The 24,240-nt window shown below is 44.9% G+C and overlaps 1 protein-coding gene across 1 annotated transcript in view; it reads left to right on the forward strand.

Moving 5' to 3' along the window:
* Window positions 1-24,240, forward strand: part of LOC137431142 (glutamate receptor 3-like) — a 152,358-nt gene that overhangs the window by 91,692 nt on the left and 36,426 nt on the right. The window contains exons 5-10 of the mRNA XM_078781532.1: window positions 671-724; window positions 1,373-1,531; window positions 13,875-14,042; window positions 17,061-17,165; window positions 19,773-19,880; window positions 20,006-20,212. Of these exons, the coding sequence (XP_078637658.1) occupies window positions 671-724; window positions 1,373-1,531; window positions 13,875-14,042; window positions 17,061-17,165; window positions 19,773-19,880; window positions 20,006-20,212 (801 nt within the window). The remainder of the gene's footprint in view (window positions 1-670; window positions 725-1,372; window positions 1,532-13,874; window positions 14,043-17,060; window positions 17,166-19,772; window positions 19,881-20,005; window positions 20,213-24,240) is intronic.

The raw sequence follows: 24,240 nt of genomic DNA on the forward strand, positions 1-24,240 counted from the left end.
ATGTTTTGAAGTATCACATTTTTACCACAGGACAGGTTTCACATCGATCGGTGAAGCAGTTTTGGAGAAGGGATTAAAAATAAAATCGGCTTTCAAGCTAATATGGCTGCCAAACCAAGTGACCTATGACGTCATCATTTTCAAACTATATGCAGCAATGGTGTAAGATGTCGTAAGAGTCTCACACACCAAGTTTGATCAAAATCCATAAATATTTGTGGACATTAAAGTCTTAACGTCGTTTCGGAGCTGAAAACAATATGGCGGCCATTTTGTGACGGATCGGATTGGAATGCAATAGCCACCTACCTTGTGTGGTAAGGGTTAAACATTCTAAATTTGATCAAAATCTGTTAATATTTGTGGACGCTAGAGTGTTAACGTCGTTTTCATGACCAAAAACAAAATGGTCGCCTAAGTCCGCCATTTTTCAACTGATCGGGCTGAAATGTAATAGCAACCTGGTCCTTGGGGTAAGGATGCTGCATGTCAGGTTTGATCAGAATCGGTTGATATTTGTGGACGCTGGAGTGTTAACGTCGAAAAGTTAACGGACGACAGACGACAGACGACGACGACAGACGACGGACGCCGGAGGGTTCAGTATGTGATGAACTCAACTGGACGGTAGTCCAGTCGAGTTAAAAACGTATTTTTTGTTTTTCCCCAGCTCAACTCCACAGGAAGACATACACGTGGTTACCACTTCATCCTCGCTAACTTTGTGAGTAACCAACTGCCCAAAACACACACACACACACACACACACACACACACACACACACACACACACACAAACACACCCAGCCATTGGAAATGTACTGTCAGCGTCTCGATCGCATGAACAGGCAAGGGTTGCAATCAGGAAGTATGAGGGGCTGTGCACATTCATCAAGAGTTAATGGAGGGAGGGAAGGTATAAAGGGGCTGCTTTACCTTGGGCAGCTCATGCTATGGGTGTTTTAATGCTTGCATGGTAATGGCAAAGAGCCCATTCGGGGGTTGTTCCAACTTTTATTATTCTCTAAATTACTCGAATGGCTGCAGAGGACGAGTTGGCCTCAGGGGAAGTATTCGACCATGGCGGCCACGGGTCGGCCTTTGAGGACTGGGTTGATGCCTCAGGGTTAGCTCCGCAAAGTGCTTATCCCAGGCCTTTGAAAGCGGAGCTGAAGTCGATCTGGGAACTAATCATTCCACAATTGAGGAATGCTGGGATCCGGTGCAATGGGAAAGACGGTCCAGTTGACCTTTAGCAGTGGCCCCCGATCTTTGTGATCCACATCCAAGACTGCTTGGTTAAATGCATGAAGTATCTTCTAATTCACCTGCGCAATTTGCCTTTTTGGGGGGGATTTTTCTTTCATGGCAGGGTTTCTCCGACGTTAATCTGGATGCGATGGTCCATGTCGGAGCCAACGTGACTGGATTCCGCTTGGTGGATCCAGACGACGAGTTCGTGAATCTTTTTCTTCAACGTTGGAATCAACTTGATAAACGGGAATATCCTGGCACCGAGCACCCTTTAAAGGTCAGTCTCATCAACACATCACGATGCAGTATCCCTCTTCTCCAACATGTTAATTCCCCTTACATTTCATTTCAACACAGGCCATTTGGCCATTAAGCCTGCCTAATGGTTGCCAACCTGTGGTTGCCTGTCCGTGCTGTATCCTTTGTAAATGCTGAGTGTCGAGTGAGGAAGCAGCACATAGCATTTTAAGATGTTTTGGTAGGACTAGTGGTCGGGTTCGAAGTGACGACCTCGCAGATTCAAAGCAATCATGCTGCGCTACACCAACTTTTCAGTCAGGTCAGTTTTTGGACTGACACCGGTAACGTGTGAACCAATGCTACCTGCTGAATGGTTGGGTTGTCGTCGACTAAACCGACTCCCCTCACTGGCTTGCTAGCGGAGAAAGTGACTGTGACACACTGCCAGGACCAAAAACAACGCCTGGCAAAGGGTGGATGAGCTCCCATGAGGAGCCAGCTCTCTCTGTGCTCTGTCCCCCAAATATTCATACAGGTCGCACAAGATCTGCCTGCAACCCTCTTATGGTTAAACTGCCAAAATCTCGGCTCTCTGCTCACCTTCACTCTTTCATTCCTCTTTTCTCCTGCCTCTGGAACAAACTCCCTCACTCTCTTCAATCCCACTCCTCCCTCCAGGTCTTTAAAACAGCTGTTCACCACCATCTCTTATCTTCCCCCATCCAAAACCTTGATCTTTTCAACCCCTGCTAATTCACCCCAGATCCACTTTTTTGAAATTCCAACTTCTTTCCTGGAAGTCCTTGCAGTGTCCATGTGTTTTATACCTCTCCCACCCCTCCCCCCCCTTCCCACGCCTCCTCCCCCCCCTTTCCCACACCTCCTCCTCCACCTTCCCACGCCTCCTCCCCCCCCCCTTCCCATGCCCCCTCCCCCCACTTCCCACGCCCCTCCCCCCACTTCCCACGCCCCCTCCCCCCTTCCCAAGCCTCCTCCCCCCCTTCCTACGACACCTCCCCCCACACCCCCTCCCCCCCCTTCCCACGCCCCCTCCCCCCCCCTTCCCACGCCCCTCCACCCCCTTCCCACGCCTCCTCCCCCCCCTTCCCACGCCCCCTCCACCCCCTTCCCACGCCTCCTCCCCCCTTCCCACGCCACCTACCCCCAAGCCCTCTCCCTCCCACAGATCTCCCGATGTCCCTGCCCTCAAATGTTGTGTTTGTGCTTCCCCTTCTCTCCCCATCTTGTCTACCGCTCCCCTTATTATATGTTTTATGTGTCTGATTTTTTTTTGCGTGATAAATGTTAGCTCTTTCACGAGCCTCGATCCTGTACAAAAAAAAACCCAGTAAGGACACGTTGTCTCCTAGAAAGCACCAATAATGAGGTTGGATGGGTTTGTGGTGACTCACGTAGCTACGTGAGCAAATATCATCAAAAGGCAGTTGAGCTAGCCAATGGCAACCACAAAACTACTTCGTGGAGAAGATGATGGGTGGGTACGCTGTGTAGTTGAAGCCACGTGGTCATGTTCCTCGTTCCTGTGGATAATACCGCAATCCGATATTGCCCCAACCACTTTTGTACCGTTTTCATAGTATAAGTCGGTACTGATTTCTGCTTTTCAGTTCTTATTTATAAAAAAAACAAAAAACATTATACAGGTTGATTTTTTTAAATTCGAGAACCCTAAAGAATTCCCATACACTAAAAACGATATCAGTTAGGAACCTAATATTTTGCGTATATGTTGCCTAATGTTACAGAAAGATTTAACATGAACAGTGAGCTTGTTGTGCTAAACGTCTCAGAGATTTCTTCGGGCTTGCTTCCATTCTTCCCTGCACTTCATCCACTTTCTTTGTTGCAACAACACTTGGCTGGCACATGTGATTTTTAACTTTCACGCAGCCTGTTTCTCTGAACTGCTTCACCAGTTTCCATATCGCTGATTTTGAAGCTTTCGTACGACCAGGAAACCGAATTTTAAATGCAATTTGACATTCCCTGAAGGATGCATTCTTCTTCTTCTTCCGCAGTGAGTGCCATGGTGTGACTGGGTGAAAACCGTTAAACGTCACTGCCGGGTCACATGATAACTCTCAGGATCATGTTACGTCTATCTCTAACAATAGGCTACATATACACAAAATACTACGGTCCTAACTAATATCAATTTTTGTGTATGGGAATTATTTAGGGTTCTTAAATTAAAAAATCACCCTAAAAACCATGTTCTGAGTAAGCTAACATAAAAATGGATGAAATGCTCACTTTTATTATTATTATTGTTATTATTATTTTGTATACAGGATCGAGGCTCGTGAAAGAGCTAATATTTATCACACAAAAAAAATCAAACAGGCACACAAAGTATATAATAAAGGTAGCGGTAGACAAGATGGGGAGATAAGGGGAAGCACAAACACAACATTTGAGAGCAGGGACATCGGGAGATCTGTGGGAGGGAGAGGGCTTGGGGGGAGGAGGCATGGGAAAGGGGAGGGAGGTAGGAAGGGGGGGGGGGTCTGGGAGAAGTATAAAACACAAGGACACCAAGGACTTCCAGGAAAGAAGTTGGAATTTCAAAAAAAGTGAATTTGGGGTGAAATTAGCCGGGGTAGAAAAGATCAAGGTTTTGGATAATAATAATAATAATAATAATAATAATGCATTTATTTTATATAGCGCTTTTCAGGAAGCCCAAAGACGCTTTGACAGAGTGCAAAACATAATGCATAGCAAAACATAAAGACAATTGCAAAAAAAGAAGAATCAATAGGGAAATATTCAAATGGTGGTGAACAGCTGTTTTAAAGACCTGGAGGGAGGAGTGGGATTGAAGAGAGTGAGGGAGTTTGTTCCAGAGGTGGGAGAGAAGAGGAATGAAGGAGTGAAGGTGAGCAGAGAGTCTTGATTTTGGCAGTTTAACCAAAGACAGTTGCAGGCAGATCTTGTGTGACGTGTAGGAATATTTGGGGGACAGAGCACAGAGAGAGCTGGGGGAGCAAGGCCGGAGAGGAGTCGGTAGAAGACAGAAAGACCACCTACCTGCCTGCGGTGAGTGAGTGAAAGGCCATCAGAATCAGCTTCATCGCACAAGATTCCAATGATTCTGAAAGCTTTGGTTTCAACAGCGTGAAGACGAGCTAGGTGTGAGGCAGGAGCACCAGCCCAGAGGGGAGAGCAGTATTCCATTGAGGAATATGGTTAGTTAGTTATTTGTTTTGTTATTGGTATTGGTTATTTGTTAGTTATTTGTTCAGGTTAGTTAAGGAATAAGATTTGTTTTGGATGTCAATCATTTGCATTGCTCGCTCTTTTCCAAACACATTACTTTTACCACGACTCAGTCATTTACTAGGGAGAAACACTCCATTCCGAGGATATTTGCTACGCCCCAGGTGGCGGCAGTGTAACTCGAGTTTGGCCCAAACATCTTGTCAGATTGTGACAAATACCTGTTTGGCTTGGCCATGGGAAGCTGTTGAAATGCGCAAATTGAGAGATACAACCTCCCCTCAAGGAGGGGCCTCAGAGGCAGTGCCGGCGGGCGACTTTGGCAGAGCTGTTCGTGTAGATGGTTTTCCTCGGATAAAGTCTGTGATCGGTGGCTCCCCTGGCATACATTATAACCTGCTCCTTTATCTTGTGTCTGCATTCTATTCCAGGCGTGGTAGGACAGGCCGTAACCGCGGTTTGTCTCCAACAGGTCTCCAATGAGTCTCCAACTTATTTGTGTCATTACTATGGTAAGCCTGACATTTTCTGTCGTTAATGGGACCTTTTCTGATGCCGGAGTTGCATTATGTGGTTCCGTAGGTTTTCTTTTTCGCTCCTCGCATTGTGAGCCAGAGTGGGACGCGCATCCATGATCTCCTGCTGAAAGGCAGGCTCTCCTGCCGCAAATGGCCTCACAATAACTGTTTTTGCCTATTTATTTGGAAATATTAATAAACGCTAACTATGCCAGCAAATTCATCCGACAAATTCATCCCATGCGTTCATTTTGATGACAAACCCAGAGTGTAAACATGACGTGAAATTGTGTTTGCATGCGCCGCGCGTCGTTAATATCCACATAATGGGTGCGACACGTGGATAACGGGATGAATTTGTGCCTCATTTTGATTCCGGTAGTATTTTTGTTCACCATCGATGTAATTTTTTTTTTTTTTTTTTTGTATACAGGATCGAGGCTCGTGAAAGAGCTAACATTTATCACACAAAAAAAAATCAAAAAGACACACAAAACATATAATAAGGGTAGAGGTAGACAAGATGGGGAGAAAAGGGGAAACACACAAACACAACATTTGAGAGCAGGGACATCGGGAGATCTGTGGGAGGGAGAGGGCTTGGGGGGAGGAGGCGTGGGAAGGGGGGGGGGCGGGGGTGGAATAAATGAATGAATGAATGATCGTTCGAATGAATCGTTCATCGATCGAATGAATGAATGAATGAATTTCAGCCAACATCACCGCTTTGCAGAAAAAAGGTGCAAAAACAGATCCCAGCAACTACAGACCAATCAGCCTTCTCCCAATTATCAGCAAAGTCATGGAATCCATCATTGCTTCAGATATTAAATCTTTCCTCTTCTCCAATGGCTTGATCTCTGATCATCAATTTGGTTTCAGACCTGGTCACTCTACTCTGGACATGCTGCTTCTGCTTTCTCAACAATGGATGGAGGTCCTCAACGCCAAACAGGAAATTAGAGCTGTCTCCCTTGACATTTCACGTGCCTTCGATACGGTCTGGCACCCAGCTCTGCTCACCAAACTCTCCTCCTTTGGTATCCATGGAAATCTCCACGCATGGCTGGCGGACTTCCTCTCTGGTCGTAGTCAACGTGTGGCCCTGAATGGGTTTCTCTCATCTCCTCTTCCTGTTCAGGCTGGAGTTCCCCAAGGTAGTGTTCTGGGCCCTGTGCTTTTTCTGGTCTTCATCAATGATCTCTCTGACTCTCTTGAAAATCCTCTCTATCTCTTTGCTGACGACTCTACTCTCTGTCGCTCCATTCCTCATCCCTCAGATCGGCAATCTGCAGCCTCCTCACTCTCTGCAGACCTGGACAAAATCACAGACTGGTCAAACAAGTGGAACATGTCTATGTCTTTCAATCCTGACAAATCTCACACTCTTACAATGTCTCTCCGGAAGGACCGACTGGACAACCCTCCCATCTACTTTCTCAACAATCCTCTCCAAGAAGTTCTGTCGCTCAAGCTTTTGGGTCTCACTATCTGCCATGATCTTTCTTGGGAAAACCACATTTCCAAGCTGGCCTCCAAAGCCAGTCGCCGACTGGGCATCCTCCGTCGTGCGAAGTCCTTCCTTGGCACACCTGAGCTCCTCACCACATACAAGGCTTTCATCCGCAGCTCAATGGAATACTGTTCCCCCCTCTGGGCTGGTGCTCCTGCCTCACACCTTGCTCGGCTTCACGCTGTTGAGGCCAAAGCTTTCAGAATCATTGGAATCTCCTGCGATGTAGTCAACGCCGAGGGCCTTTCACTCACTCACCGCAGGCAGGTTGGTGGTCTTTCTGTCTTCTACCGACTCCTCTCCGGCCTTGCTCCCACAGCTCTCTCTCTGTGCTCTGTCCCCCCAATATTCCTTCAGGTCGCACAAGATCTGCCTGCAACCCTCTTATGGTTAAACTGCCAAAGTCTAGGCTCTCTGCTCACCTTCACTCTTTCATTCCCCTTTTCTCCCGCCTCTGGAACAAACTCCCCCACTCCCTTCAATCCCACTCCTCCCTCCAGGTCTTTGAAACAGCTGTTCACCACCATCTCTTATCTTCCCCCATCGAAAACCTTGATCTTTTCTACCCCCGGTAATTCACCCCAGAGTCCTTGCAGTGTTCATATGTTTTAATCCTCTCCCACCTCCCCCCAAGTCCTCCCGATGTCCCTGCTCTCAAATGTTGTGTTTGTGTCCTTCCCCCTCTTCCCCCTCTCTTTTGTGTCCTTCCCCCTCTCTCCCCATCTTGTCTGCCGCTCCCCTTGTTTTTTGTGTTTTGTGTGTCGGTTTGTCTTTTTGTGTGATTAATGTTAGCTCTTTCACGAGCCTCGATCTTGTATACAAAAACAAACAAAAAAAAAAAAAAAAAACGTTTTAAGGCCATTTTGCCCGCTACAGTGGGGGTTAGCCTTGCGGGCCCCATGACAATCATGGTTCCCTGTTTGAGGCAATGAGGGGAGGGAGAGGTATAAAACACATGGACACTGCAAGGACTTCCAGGAAGGAAGTTGGTATTTCAAAAAAGTGAATCTGGGGTGAAATTAGCGGGGAAAGAAAAGATCAAGGTTTTTTGATGGGGGAAGATAAGAGATGGTGGTGAACAGCTGTTTTAAAGACCTGGAGGGAGGAGTGGGATTGAAGGGAGTGTGGGAGTTTGTTCCAGAGGCGGGAGAAAAGAGGAATGAAAGAGTGAAGGTGAGGAGAGAGTCTTGATTTTGGCAGTTTAACCATAAGAGGGTTGCTGGCAGATCTTGTGCGACCTGCAGGAATATTTGGGGGACAGACACAGACAGAGCAGGGGGAGAAGGAGTCGGTAGAAGGAGTCGGTCGGAGAGGAGGCCAGAGAGGAGGCCGGAGCTAGGCCGGAGAGGAGTCGGTAGAAGACAGAAAGACCACCAACCTGCCTGCAGTGAGTGAGTGAAAGGCCCTCGGAGTTAGCTTCATCGCAGGAGATTCCAATGATTCTGAAAGCTTTGATTTCAACAGCGTGAAGCCGAGCTAGATGTGATTTGTCAAAATTGTTTATTCTGGTTTATTCTGGTTGCATTTGTCAAAAGGCTCCTCTTATTTGTGTCTTCGTGCTAGCTTGTTTTGCGTTGAAAAAGGGATGGCACCGGAAGCTCGGTTGCCATTGTGTTTCCCTCTGAGCTGTCTAGTCCTCCATTTTGCTCCCCGAGGCACCAAATCAGACTCAAACGGCCCTCTTGTTATTGTGCTTACCTGTAGCTTGTCCTGTATCTTGCCATCTTTATAGAACGGAGACATAAAGCCGGTCATCACACGTTGCCTTTCCATTGTGGATGTTAAAGATCCAAAGTAGCCTATTTCTCATAATGCAGACCGTAGGATGCCAGTTCCCTGACCGAATAGCCAGAAGATCAAATAGGATTTGTATGGGAATTACAAAGGGATGTGGATTATGTTTCTCTTTTTCTTGTACTGCACATAAAATTGAGGTTGACGGGAGAGCGGTGTGACTTGGGGTAAAAACTAAAAACTAAATGAAAAAACATGTTTTAGGGCGACAGACTTTTTGTTTTTTTTAAAGCTTTAAAGCTTTTTTTTTTTTTTGATCGATGAAAATGTACCAGAAAAGAGTACCGTGTGCCAAATTTCAGCTCTCTAAGACGTATGGAACCTAGAAAACGAACGGCTCAAAGATTTGAAACGGGACAAACAAACAAAGTTCAGATGAAGTTAAATAAAATTGTAAAAATAACAAAAAGGCAACTTGGTGACAGAGGAGGCTGCCAGGACGGCCTAGATCGTTACGCACACTCTAGTCAGGTTCACCATGTTTTTTCGTTCAAAATTTTTGGAGATTAGCAAAAGTATACATTTTTTGGAATATTCAGAGCATGAGGAATCCAAAAATTAATGTTTACATTTGCGTAGACACCTTTGCGAAAATGACACTCAGGACAGTGATGAAGATGTGTAAAAGCATATTCCTGAACGGTATAGACCTAGTAGATCCTGTGTATTGGACTTATAGTTCAATCTGATACTAGCAAGGCTGCCTTCTTGCTTTACAAACCCATACCTATAACTTCAAAGGACTTGCAATATCATGTATCATGTAATACAGTTATATCACAAATATAAAGACAATGGTTTTCAATTACCTTTGTTTGTTGCTTTTCTATAATCCTGAGCACTATTCTGAGGCCTTTATTGGATTCCTTGACCCAGAAAACATAGGATTAGCATATTTAATTAAGCTTCCAGGTTGAGTAGAAGCCGAGATCGCACAAAATGTATTTTATGGCGGCCATTTTGAAAATCCAAAATGGCGGCCATGCAGGTGTCTGTGCAAATGCAAACATTGATTTTCGGATTCCTCATGCTCTGGATATTCCAAAAATGTATAGTTTTGGTAATCTCCAAAAATTTTGAACGAAATTATACTTGTTAACATAGTGAACCTGACTACTCACCTCTAAGCTGTCAACCCTGGGTTCGAATCCAGAGCAAGCTATAAACTGTCTAACTGGTGTTTTGTGGTTCATATATGTGTGTGCCGTCCCTCTGATGAATGTCGAACTGGCTTCCCGTGTGCCAGCATTAGTTGATGGACGTTAAAGATTCAATGGAGTCTTGCGTGAAGAGTAGGTGAGCTATCGCTGGCACCATGAACAAATTACAAATTTCTGCCCCGACTTCCAGAGTGGCGACCTGTCCAGGATTCTGATCCAGTAACTGCTTCGGCAGCACCAACACTCCGCGTAGGGTACATGATGATGATGATGATGATGTGATGATGATGAGTGACAAGAGAGGCCAGTTGGATACAACAAGCAAGGAATGAACTAACAATCAAAAAGGGGGGGAGGAAACACATTAACCCGCAAGTAAGAGGATTAGGTTTGAGGAGGTTCATGGGGGTGGAGATTGTGGATGACATGAGATGGTGAAAGCCCTGGAGTTAAGGGTGTGATTGACCCTCTCCAGAAGACTGACTGTGCCACATTTGGGAGAAAAGAGGAACAAAGGAGTTTAGATTTGCAGAAAGCTTGGACTTTGGGAGCTTCACCAGGAAGGAATTCTGGGGAGAGTCGAAATGCTAAGAGAGCAGATGTAGCTAGATTCGGCCTCAACTCTCGCGATAATAATGGGGTAAGTTAGTTATTTATTATACACGTGATGGGGAAAGTGATGCGTTCGGCTGTTAAGGGTGTAGTACTGGTGAACAGGTGATTTTTTTTATTTTTTTTTATTTTTTTTTAGCTGAACAGTTTCCTTATAGTCTTATAAACAAGAACCATGCTATTAGAGGTCATAGAAGTACCCCTAATTATTGTTATCTTTACACGCAATTTACAAGAAATATAACATTTTGCATGAAATTTGTTATCTATCTATAATTCCAGTAATCTCTGTCTGTACGTTTGTCTGTGACCGCTGTTTCTCGACAACCACGGGTCCGATATACTTTTAACTTGCCAGGTATATTGCTGGGGACCCGAGGATGTGCCTTTTCAAGGTTTCATATTAATCGGACAATTACTTACCGAGCTATGTCCAAAAAACGATTCAACCAATCAGAGAGCAGCGAACGATCGCGTGTGCCGAACGTGGCGGACACACTCTGCCTCGGATGGCACATTTGAGAGCGTATTCATTTATTTCACGTTTGCAAACTATGTTGGCGTTAAACTATGTTTTACAACTAATAAAAACGAATTTGCGTTTCATTCGCTTTCCTGCGCGTTTGTGCACGCGATGGCAATTTCTTTACCAAACTCCGGAAGCCGTTCGCTTTGGACCAAACCATTGCATGTAAATAGAGGGGGGGGATTGTCACCACTCGCTAGCCGTTCGCTTTGGACCAAACCATTTCATGTAAATAGAGGGGGCGGGGGGGGATATAATTTTAGATATAGATATAGTACGGGCATGCCCTAGTAACTTTAAATTTGCATCATTCTTTTGGGCTGAAATTTGGACAGGATATTCAGAATATCACTTCCTTTAAAATGATGAAGGCTTTTGTTTATAGGAGAAGCCATTGTGGATTTATTGAAGGACAACCAAGTTTTATCTGGTAATTGGCATAATTAGCTAATTAGTGAACATTTGACATAATTGCACAAAATCCTCTCATCAGGTAGTAGAGTAACACATGTATAATACATGTACCAAGTTTTGGGTGAAAAGAATGATAGGTGACATAGAAGATAGAAGTAGAAATGTGTTCTTTGTTTTTCCTTGTTTTTTATTGACGGTCTAATTTATGCAAATGATATGCATGTAATATGACAAAGAAGCGTTGAAACTGGTCTGAGTTAAAGCCAAGATTATATCTTTCAAGAAAAACTGAAAATTAGATATTAACTTGACTTTGTTTTTGTGTAAAGGCCTCTCAAAGGTACCTATGTAGTTTTCTCAATTTTTCACCAGTACTACACCCTTAATCTGATGTGGATACAGCACAGGCATGATGGACCAGATGGCCTTATCTAATATGTTAAGTTTTTTTTTTTGTATGTCTTTAAAACAACGTGGTGATTGTTATGGGCAAAAGGGCCGTGTGCTCTAATGATGGGTTAACGTCTGAAACGTCAGCTTTTCCTGGAGAGGATGTATGGGCAGGGGAAATGGGTAGGCGTCAATAATGCTGCCATAATTGCATACGTAATAAATGAACAATGTAAATGAGCACTTATTGTGGTCAAAAAAGCTGTGTATGAGAATGTACATGTGACAAGGACAACGCTGTTGAACGTTTGTGATGCGACTTGTGAATGCTCTTCTTTCGTATACAGCACTTGGCTGCTGATAGCATCATTTGCTGTGGGTGCAGCTGTGCTGCTGATGCAGTGCCACCTGTATAGGTTAGAGCAGGAATTTGTAATTTGTTCAGGGTGCCTGCGATAACTCACCTCCACTTCATGAAGGACACTGTGGGATCTTTAACGTCCACCAACAAATGCCGCAGACGGGACACCCGTTTAATGTCCATCCAAGGAATGGCTCAGACACTAAGGCATCGCCATGTCTGTGAAACACCAGGGTGGCATATTTATATAGCCGGACCGAAATTAGGAACTAAGCTAGACAGTTTAGAGGGGAGTGTGCATACATTTCGGCTATCCTGACAACCAATGACGGAACGACTTTAATTCCACCGAATTACTCTTGTGTTTTATTCCGAAGTGCGAGTCATGCCATGGCGGGTTCGTATCTGCAGGTCATGCTATTATGGATTTGTATCTGCGAGTCATGCCATGGCGGGTTCGTATCTGCGAGTCATGCCATAACGGGTTCCTATCTGCGGGTCATGCTATTATGGGTTTGTATCTGCGAGTCATGCCATGGCGGGTTCGTATCTGCGAGTCATTCCATAATGGGTTCCTATCTGCGAGTCATATCATGACAGGTTCGTATCTGCAGGTCATGCTATTATGGGTTTGTATCTGCGAGTCATGCCATAACGGGTTCGTATCTGAGTGTCATGCCATAACGGGTTCCTATCTGCAGGTCATGCTATTATGGGTTTGTATCTGCGAGTCATGCCATGGCGGGTTCGTATCTGCGAGTCATTCCATAATGGGTTCCTATCTGCGAGTCATATCATGACAGGTTCGTATCTGCGAGTCATACCATGACGGGTTCCTATCTGGAGTCATGCCATTATGGGTTCGTATCTGTGAGTCATGGCATAATGGGTTTGTATCTGTGAGTCATGCCATGACAGGTTCCTTGCTGCGAGTCATGCCATGGCGGGTTTGTATCTGCGAGTCATGCCATAATGGGTTTGTATCTGCGAGTCATGCCATGACAGGTTCCTTGCTGCGAGTCATGCCATGGTGGGTTCCTATCTGCGAGTCATGCCATAATGGGTTTGTATCTGCGAGTCATGCCATGGTGGGTTCGTATCTGCGAGTCAAGCCATGGTGGGTTCGTATCTGCGAGTCATACCATGACAGGTTCCTATCTGCGAGTCAAGCCATGACAGGTTCCTATCTGCAAGTCATGCCAAGGATGGGTTCCTATCTGCGAGTCGTGCCATAACGGATTCATATATGCGAGTCATGCCATTACGGGTTCGTATCTGCGAGTCATGCCATAACAGGTTCCTATCTGTGAGTCATACCATGACGGGTTCGTATCTGCGAGTCATACCATGACGGGTTCCTATCTGCGAGTCATGCCATTGCGGGTTCGTATCTGTGAGTCATGGCATAATGGGTTCCTATCTGTGAGTTGTACCATGACGGGTTCGTATCTGCGAGTCATGCCATGACCTGAACTGTACCTCTGCATATCCACTGCTCTGCCGCTATATGTTGAAATTATGAGGTCATCATTCAACAATCTTACACAAGTTTGTGTGCACAAGGATGTTTTAACGTCAGCTAGATTACAAATTTCACGTGATGTTAAATGCAATATCAATGTATTGACATTATTTAACAAAGCCAAAGCTGCTTGAACATTTTTCACTCTTTGGATGCAATTACTTATTAAATGCGCTCGGTCTTAGCAGGTCGCGTAAGTGCCATTTCAGGATTCAGCTTAGCGAACCATTTAGTTATCATGGAAGTAAACATCATGCATTTGATTTCCTCCTCATCCAACCCACGGGTTTATACCCACCGTAAGGCCCTCTCCGTGTGCTATCGCCCCAGTATACGTCGGCTCTCACGTACGATGCCGTGCTGGTTCTCGCCGATGCATTCCGCCGTCTGCGTCTCTCCAACACCGACATCATGCGTCGAGGGGTCGTGCCAGACTGCTTGGAGAACCCTGCGGTGCCATGGAACCAAGGTCTTGAAATTGAGCGGGCTCTCAAACAGGTGATCCGTTTTCGTCCACTCTGAACCTGCTTACACACGTGCTATATTTGTTTGTCTGCAGGAAAATCTACAAAGTTGTTTATCTAAAATTGCAGTTAGCCCGCCCCCTACTGTAATCACTTCTGTGTGTCTTTCTGTGAGTGTGTGTAGGTGTGTCTGACCGGGCCGTAATTTTTTTACCATTCGAGTTATTTTCATCAAATTTTCACCAAAGCTTTATTATGAGAATATTGAGAAGACAAATTAATAATTTTGTCAAAAGGTCAAAAGGTTGAAGGTCAGTATCACCTAAAATCATCAATTTTCATACAATTGACCATTGAAGGTTTTTGTTGAAGGTTTTATTTTGACCTGAAATTTAAATTTATCATTTTAGTTTTGTCATCAAATTTTCAACAAAGCATGAGAATATGGACAATTTTTTAAAAATATATATATATATATATTTGTATACAGAGTCGAGGCTCGTGAAAGAGCTAACATTTATCAAACAAACAAATCAAACAAACAAGCAAACAAAGCACATAAAAAGGGGAGTGGCCGACAAGATGGGGAGAGAAGGGGAGGAAGCACACAAACACAACATTTGAGAGCAGGGACATCGGGAGATGTGTGGGAGGGAGAGGGCCTGGGGGAGGCAGGATAGGTATAAAACGCAAGGACACCAAGGACTTCCAGGAAAGAAGTCAAAAGTCACCTCAAAAAAGTGGATTTGGGGTGAAATTAGCGGGGGTAGAAAAGATCAAGGTTTTGGATTGGGGAAGATAAGAGATGGTGGTGAACAGCCGTTTTAAAGACCTGGAGGGAGGAGTGGGATTGAAGAGAGTGAGGGAGTTTGTTCCAGGGGCGGGAGAAAAGAGGAATGAAGGAGTGAAGGTGAGCAGAGAGTCTTGATTTTGGCAGTTTAACCATAAGAGGGTTGCAGGCAGATCTTGTGCGACCTGTAGGAATATTTGGAGGACAGAGCCCAGAGAGAGCTGGGGGAGCAAGGCCGGAGAGGAGTTGGTAGAAGACGGAAAGACCACCAACCTGCCTGCGGTGAGTAAGTGAAAGGCCCTCGGAGATAGCGTCATCGCGGGAGATTCCAATGATTCTGAACGCTTTGGTTTCAACAGCGTGAAGACGAGCTAGGTGTGAGGCAGGAGCACCAGCCCAGAGGGGAGAGCAGTACTCTATTGAGCTGCGGATGAAAGCCTTGTATGTGGTGAGGAGCTCAGGTGTGCCAAGGAAGGACTTCGCACGACGGAGGATGCCCAGTCGGCGACTGGCTTTGGAGGCCAGCTTGGAAATGTGGTTTTCCCAGGAAAGATCATGGCAGATAGTGAGATCCAAAAGCTTGAGTGACAGAACTTCTTGGAGAGGATTGTTCAGAAAGTGGATGGGAGGGTTGTCCAGTTGGTCTTTTCAGAGAGACATCGTAAGAGTGTGAGATTTGTCAGGATTGAAAGACATGTTCCACTTGTTTGCCCAGTCTGTGATTTTGTCCAGGTCTGCAGAGAGTGAGGAGGCTGCAGATTGCCGATCTGAGGGATGAGGAATGGAGCGGCAGAGTGGAGTCATCAGCAAAGAGATAGACAGGATTTTCAAGAGAGTCAGAGAGATCACTGATGAAGACCAGAAAAAGCACAGGGCCCAGAACACTGCCTTGGGGAACTCCAGCCTGAACAGGAAGAGGAGATGAGAGAAACCCATTCAGGGCCACACCTTGACTACGACTAGAGAGGAAGTCCGCCAGCCATGCGTGGAGATTTCCATGGATACCAAAGGAGGTGAGTTTGGTGAGCAGAGCGGGGTGCCAGACCATATCGAAGGCACGTGATATGTCGAGGGAGACAGCTCTAATTTCCTGTTTGGCATTGAGGACCTCCATCCATTGTTGAGACAGCAGAAGCAGCATGTCCAGAGTAGAGTGACCTGGTCTGAAACCAAATTGATGATCAGAGATCAAGCCATTGGAGAAGAGGAAAGATTTCATATCCGAAGCATTGATGGATTCCATGACTTTGCTGATAACTGGGAGAAGGCCGATTGGTCTGTAGTTGCTGGGATCTGTTTTTGCACCTTTTTTGTGCAAAGGGGTGATGTTGGCTGATTTCCAAGCAGATGGCAGTTGATCTTGAGCAAAAGACAGGGTGAAGAGAACAGAGAGAGGGAGTGAAAGAGTGGAAGAACCGGATTTTAGGACCCGTGGGCTGATGCCGTCAGGTCCACTTGCAGAATCAGAGTCGAGGGTTGACAGAAACTTTTCCACCTTGTCAGGAGGAAGGGACACAGAGTCCAGGAGCAGCTGGGTACGACTGGGTACGGTGGCTACAGAGAGGGATGGGTTTGGGACACAAGATTTAGAGGCAAACACAGAGTTGAGGCATTCAGCTTTTTCATGTGCGGTGTCAGCTGTGTAGCCGTTTGAGGTGAGGGAGGGGATGGAGGGGGAACAAACACGAGAAACAGATTTGACCAGACGCCACCAGGATTTGGAAGAGGGAGACAGATAAGAGAGTTCGGTCTTGAGAACGGAGAGATATTGTTTCCTGGCTCTCCTGAGGGTGGACACACACTTGTTTCGGGCTTTGTGAAAGGAAATGACATTTCCTTCCGTTGGATTTGCTTTCCAGGAGACGAAGGAAAGTTTTTTTGGTCAAAATTTTTTTTGTCAAATTTGGTCAAAAGGCCAAAGGTCAGCATCATATAAAATTGTCAACTTTCATCCGATTGACCTGAAATTTTAAGAATTTGCATATTGGGTCACATAATTGGTTCACCAATCAAAAGCTAGAAGATTTTTTTTTTTAGATCTAAAGCTCAAAGGTCAAGGCTGCATCAAATCATCAATTTTCATTTTGCTTTTTTTTTACTCTTTTCGTTATTTTGAGCATACGGAAGAAGAAGAAGACGTCGGAATACAAACGGATGTGGACGGGCTTTGCATTTTCAGATGCTTTCTAGTTTTCCTTGCTGTCCTTCATGCAACTGTCGGTGTGTGTTTGCTTCTACGTAACGCTGCTTTGTATGCTGCAGGTGAAGCTTCAGGGACTGACGACGAATGTACAGTTCGATGGATATGGACGCCGAGTTAACTACACGCTTCAAGTCATGGAGCTGCGGCCTGGCGGCTCTCACAAGGTGATGCTGATACACAATCACAAACGGAATACAAACTATCAGTTCCACATAAATGCACCTCCAACTAGAACTGAACTTGGTAGAGAGTGTTCCTCTGCAAGGGTTGAACAGTTGACGTTTTGTATCCCACTGATAGACCGGATTTGGATCCGGACTTGAACCAAGATCTAAATTGGCTAGTTATCATCACCGAACTAACTGATCCACCAAGTTTAGTCATAACTCGTCTACAACTTCTGCTGAAATATCGTACTGTATATAGTTTGTGGCCCTATCACTCAAATGTGAAGAATCACTTTAAAATGATCTTATCTGGCTGCACATTCGGTTCTTCACCAAAATCGGTCACACTCCCAACCTGTCCACCAAGTTTCGGCCAAATTCGTCCATAACGCTTTGAGATATCATGCCATCAATCGGTTTAGCCCAATCAGTCAATGGTGAAGAATCACTTAAAATTTCTCTCATCCGGATTCGAATCTCCACCAAAATTTAGACAATTATTCCTTGTCACACACCTAACCTATTCACCAAGTTTAGTCTGAATTTGTTCACAACTTTTTGAGATATCCTGCTATATATCGTTTTTCGCCCTATCTCTCAATGGTAAAGAATCACAAATTCTCGGATCCGGATTTGGATCCTCACGAAGTCTAATCAATATGTTTTTGTCACATACCCGACCTCTCCATCAAATTTCATCTGAATCCATCCACTACTTTTTGTGATATCCTGTTCACAGACAGACAACACGCAGACATACAGTCATGAAGGCATCAGACTTATATAATGCCTGACAGGTATGATGAAAATCGAGAGAACCTTGACCTTTGAACATGGTCATTTTGATGATATCTTTCCCATTATCCATTTGTAGGTCATGTTTTTCAACTCGCTTGTGTCACATTTGACATCATGTAGCGCAAACACTTTTGGTTGTATCTGTTTTATCTAGTCACCTTGACCTTAGACCTATATCGTCAAATAACATTGACAGTGTCCTCTGTCACTTTTTTCTTTCGGAATCCGCTGGTAAAGTTTGACAAAGATAACTGAAGGCATTCGTGAGTTATCACACTCACAGAAAAACAAACAAGCAGACAAACAAAAATACGTCATGCAGAACACGATACTTGCAAAATCCCCCCCCCCCTCCCCCCCAAAAAAAGGTTTGCCACTGATCCAGCAAATTGTCCATTTCATCAAGATAATTTTAGCTCTTACACGAGCCTCAGTCTTGTATACAAAGAAAAAAAAAGATTGAAATTGACGATCTTGATCAAAGCTCAGGTCAATAGGATGAAAAGTGATGATTTTTCGTAATAAAATGGATGATTTTAGAAGCTTGATCTTCAGTTGACCTTTGACCTTTTAACCTCCAAAATAGTTGGTTTCCCAATTCAGTGACTCAATATACAAATGCTGTTCAATTTTCAAGTCAATCGGATGAAAAATGGCGATTTTAGAAATTTGACCTCCAGATGACCTTTGACCTTTAAACTCAAAATCAACAGGCTTCTCAATTGTGACGACCTCTAAAACTAGTTGAAGTTTCATGACGATCGGTTTATAATTGTGACCTGTAGGCAAGTGACAAACAGACAGACAAGCAAACAAGAAGACATCATGCAGAGCACGATACTTGCAAAATCCAACGCCCCTCCCCCCTCAAAAAAGGTTGCAATTGATTCAGCAAATTGTCCATTTCATCAAGATCAAAATTGACGATCTTGATCAAAGCTCGGGTCAATAGGATGAAAAGTGACGATTTTTAGATGAAAATTGATGATTTTGGAAGTTTGACCTTGAATTGACCTTTTGACCTCAAAAATAGTTGGTTTCCCAATTCAGGGAGGCACTATGCAAATGCTGTTAAATTTTCAAGTCAACCAGATGAAAATTGATTTTTTCAGATGAAAATGGATGCTTTTGGAAGTTTGACCTTTGACCTTTTGACTTCGAAATTGTTGTTTTCCCAATTCAGTGACTCAATGTGCAAATGCTGTTCAATTACCAAGTCAATCAGATGAAAATTGACGGTTTTGCAGATGTAAATTCATGATTTTGGAAGTTTGACCTTGAGCTGACATTTGACCTTTTGACCTCAAAAATAGTTGGTTTTCCAATTTAGTGACTCGATATACAAATGCAGTTTAATTTTCAAGTCAATCAGATTTAAAATGGCGATTTTAGAAATTCGACCTCCAGATGACCTTTGACCTTCGACCTCAAAATCAATATGCTTCTCAATTGTGACGACCTCTGTCAATTGTTTTGAATTGTGACCTGTAGGCGAGTGACAAACAGACAGACAGACAGACAGACAGAAAAACAAACGCAACCGACCAATATACTTGAAAAATCTCCGATTTTGCAAGTAACAAGACAGATCAACATAACATTACAAACAGACAGGCAGGGGTGAAAACATCACCTACATCCACCTTTGGTGGTGGAGGTAACAAAACACAAGCAAACACACCTCTTCTAGGTAAGTGTGGTCGCGAGCATGCTCTAAACGATTTGCTTCGACGAACCGAGCATCTACTCTTTAATAATGTTTCATTTATGTTTCTTAATACTTAATTCTTCAATCCCACATTACAGATTGGTGAGTGGAATGAATACGATCGACTGTTATTGGTGTCTCAGGACCCATCAGCAAATGACACAGCTGCAACTGCAAACCGCACGGTAGTCGTGGCCACCATAATGGTAAGCTCTGTGAGGCGTTCATCGCATTTTGTGGAAGTGTGGACAGTGATAATCTACCAGATGTTGAGCTAAAGTAGGTGAAACGCTAAAGTCGGTGAAAGCCCGAGTGACCTTACCATTCACAGGAAGCACCGTATGTAATGAGGCGCAAGAACTACGAGCATTATGAAGGCAACGAGCGGTACGAGGGCTACTGCGTGGACCTAGCCAACGAGATCCTGCGTCACGTTGGTCTCAACTACCACCTGGAACCGGTGGCAGATTCACGCTATGGAGAGCGAATCCCAGAAAATAACACATGGAATGGCATCGTCGGAGAACTCATCTCTGGAGTGAGAAAATTCACCCGACATCCTCACAACCATTTACAACCACACGGGTCATAAGAAAATTTGGCCATATTTTGGAGCGCATGATATACAGACTTGGCATTTAATATGGAATTTTTTTTTTTCTTCACTTGGGTTTACTTTGTGAACTCAGTATATCAATCTGGTGAGTTTATTTTACCCTTCGGTGATGTCTTTGTTGAAAGAACCATGTCAATGATTGTCTTTCGCAGCAAGAAGTCAATAACAGGATTATATCACAGGTGGCGTGACAAAATGTAAGGACAGGTACATTTGACGATTGGCTTCACAATCGGGTATATAAGGGTTGTTGCGTTCTGTATTAGTGGAAAACAACTGCTGCACATCTACAAAAGTTATTGCCGCTTCCTCTGGAGATGGTCCGTCAACTTGACAATGCTGTTTGCCATGGAGTGGTGGCTTTACGAAATTCTGGCATGAAAAAGCGTGCTATTGCTCAGCAGTATGGCATCACTCAATGTCAGGTGTCAAAGATGCTGAAACGAAATGCTCAGAGGGGTGTCCCTACTCCAATACAGAGGCCAGGACGTCCACGCAGAACCACAAGGAGAGATGATCGCCAGCTGCCACGGTTAGCCTGCAATGGCCGTACCACGTCAGCTAATCGGCTTAGGGCTGAGTGGAAGCAACTGACAAATGTGCCTGTATCCAGAAGGCTAGTCAACCAACGACTGGTTCAAGCAGGCTATCGTGCCAGGCGTCCCTTGAGAAAGCCATGCCTGACCAGACAACACAGTCAGCGCCGATTGCAGTGGGCCAGAGAGCACCATCAATGGCAGCCAGGACACTGGAATCACGTGACCTTCAGTGACAAGTCTAGATTTCTGGTCTATCGTCAAGATGGCCGCGTCCGAGTGCGCAGACAAGTGCATGAAGCCCACAACGAAGATTGTATAGTGCCAAGAGTCCACGCTGGAGGTGGTGGGGTGACCGTTTGGGCTGCTTTTCATGCAGGGGGAAAAACTGACCTGGTTGTTCTGAATGGAAACCTGAACCAGTTCAAGTACAGGGTCATTCTGGAAGAACATTGCTTCCATTTGCTTGTGCAGCCTTTCGAGGAAACTTTGTCTTCCAAGATGACAATGCACGGCCTCATCCTGCTCGCATGATCCAACACTTTCTTGCTGACCGTGGTGTAGAGCATATGGAGTGGCCTGCCATGTCCCCGGATATGAATCCGATAGAGAACTTGTGGGCAGAAGTAACGTGTCAAATCGGCAACTTGGACCAGCAGCCTACCTCTGTGCGTGAATTGCAGCAGGCTATTGTCACTGCATGGCAAGCGATTCCTGTCCAAACCTTGGCAAATCTCGTGAACAGCATGCCTCGATGTGTACGTGCTCTGCTGAATGCTCGTGGGGGTTACACGAAGTACTGAACTGTAATTTTACTGTCCGTAATCCCAGTAATAATTTAGCTTTTGTTTTTCTTGAAAAAAGATTTGGCTAATGTGCAAAATAAAGAGATACTTCTGGAAAATGTACAGAGGTTTAACACAGTACTGTCCGTGAATTGAGTTCGATATCAGTTTACATCACTTTCAAGGATCAATTTATTTGCTTCGAAATGTCAAATGTGGTTTTTTGTTTCTTTTAAAGGTCACATTAACAAAATCTTGAATAATTTCAACATAATTCCAATGAACTTTTGGTTCTCAGTCATCTTGAAAAGTAAGTTCACCCCCACAAAAAAATATTCCATATTAAATGCCAAGTCTGTATATATATATATATATATATATATATATATATATATATATATATATATATATTCCATATATATATATTTTTTTTATATTTTATTTTATATATATTGTTGCGGATCTCAGCGCCGGCCTTTTCCCCTTATCAAGGTGGGATTAGTCCCCTTGTCTTTGACTGACCGACGGGACCCGGGACCTATGACATCCTTCCCGGACAGCGCGAAATAGGGTTTTAGGACTAAGAATTCGCTATTACCTAATTACTCGCGCTGCCCAGAAACGAGGAAATAAGCCCCGCCCGAATCACGGGTGTTGATGGATACGCCGAGCGGTAGCGAACCCATGATCCGAGCCGTTATCAATTACTAGACCCCGATCCAAGAGGTTCTTATTCGTGCCACGCTTACCCAATGATGGAAATCACAGAGCGGTCGAATTGGAAGAAAGGAAGAACATAATTTATTGACACTATGTACAATGATGAGAAGAAGAAGACACAGTGCAGTCCTTAAGCAGTCTTATACTTAATACCCCAGACAAACGGGCCTGTCTCACTCACAGACACTCACACGGGGATTGCAGATGAAAATCAGCACGTCCAGGAATGGCGTCCGGGCAGCTCTCTCTCCGGTCCCCAGCTCGCACCGCGAAGTAGATGAATAGAGACGGCAGGAGCTCTCCGCGTGTCGTTGGCGCACACGGGATAACACGGGGCGAACGGTAGGGGCTGGGCTCTGGCGTTTACACTGGCGGCTATTGCCGCGTTCACTCGCGTGGCTGCGTACCTAATAGTTCAATACAGCGCTAAGCCTCGAAGTGTTCACACAATGAAGTGCTCTCAATGCGCTTCTGCTGGTAAGTCTCTTGCATAAGCCCCCGCTTCAGTCCTCTTGGTAAGTTCTCTCGATACAGCGCAATTCCTTCCAGACCTTGTAAGTCCTCCTTAAGGGCTTTGTGCGAAGGATTTTATATCCACGCCCCGCGAACCTTCTAGCACTTGCTAGATGCGCCCTTACCATGCCCTATCACGCCATGCCTTCAGAGCCCTGGTTGGCTGGTGGCCCTTACCGTCATCGCCTCTGACGTGCTCCTTGATGCCGCCCCACCTCGACCCCCGCGCTCCTCCCTCTTCTTCAGCCTACCTCGTGTTACTGGACTAGTTCGAGCGAACAAAGGACAGCGAATGCTGCTGGCAGCCAAAGCGTAACAAACTGCTGCGGGTAGCCCAAAGCGTAACAGAATTGAAGGATGCCAAATGGGGCGCGGGATCAAGTTTGCCCATAGTTGTAATTGGGAGGTGGCGCAAAATGAAAGGGACCTAAGCTCACGTCTTTACACAACGCAGATATTACTAGGGAAATGGCCTACTCTTACACATACTATGACATAACTAATACTCTAAGTGGGCCTACGTGTTGCTTGTGGACTAACTATGGGGGGGCAAACCTTTAGCCTTTAATGATGTCATATGTACAAATCTCAAAACCGTATCACTGCCCCCCTCCTTCGCCAGGCTCGTCCCCGAGCCAAACCCACACATGTGAGAACGACCGGTTTTGAGCAAGGTTCAGGACTACTCTTTAAATTCCGTGTGACACTTAGGTGTGGTTCCCCTCTACATTTAACGTAACACCCTGTATGTGACAGTTTTACACACTAGATATGTCCTACCTACTGCGTTGTGTACTAACTAACAGACTCACACCCACAGCTAACCGAATTGCGGAAAGAATTCTCAAACTATACATAAAGCCGGTGGGGAGCATGTTATTTACAAGACGAATCTAATTATTTACATTTCTATAACCCAGGACCTGTTCTTTTGTGGGAAAGAAATTTGGAGGAGGGAAAACAGAATGCAATGCACCAATACACCAAAATGCACAGAAATGCACAAAAATGCACAATCATCAAAAATGCACAATCATATTTGCTGCTTGGCTGCTGCTGGGCTGCTGCTTCTTGCGTTTTCCTGCTTCGTCTTCGGTGTGCCATAATAAAAACTTGAAGTCTTCTTTCCTGACACACCGGAATATAAAAATGCACAAACCGTGTCCGTTTTTATTTGCAGGGCCAATCTTAGGTGGTCCATCTGCGTGACATTGACGGCACTTAAAGCCAGTGGTCCGCAGGGCAAGATAACGTTTGAAAACATGTCTGCTCAGCAAAGGTGCCAGGCCACAGAACGTGTGGTCCATAGGGTGTATTGGTGCAGCAACAGCTAGCAGGCGTGTCGCACAAGTGTAGCCACGTGCAGCCGCACAGCTCAGTGTTCCTGCAAACTCCC

Source organism: Myxine glutinosa, chromosome 7 (assembly GCF_964187855.1).
Source record: "Myxine glutinosa chromosome 7, kmMyxGlut1.1, whole genome shotgun sequence".
Lineage (NCBI taxonomy): Eukaryota > Metazoa > Chordata > Myxini > Myxiniformes > Myxinidae > Myxine > Myxine glutinosa.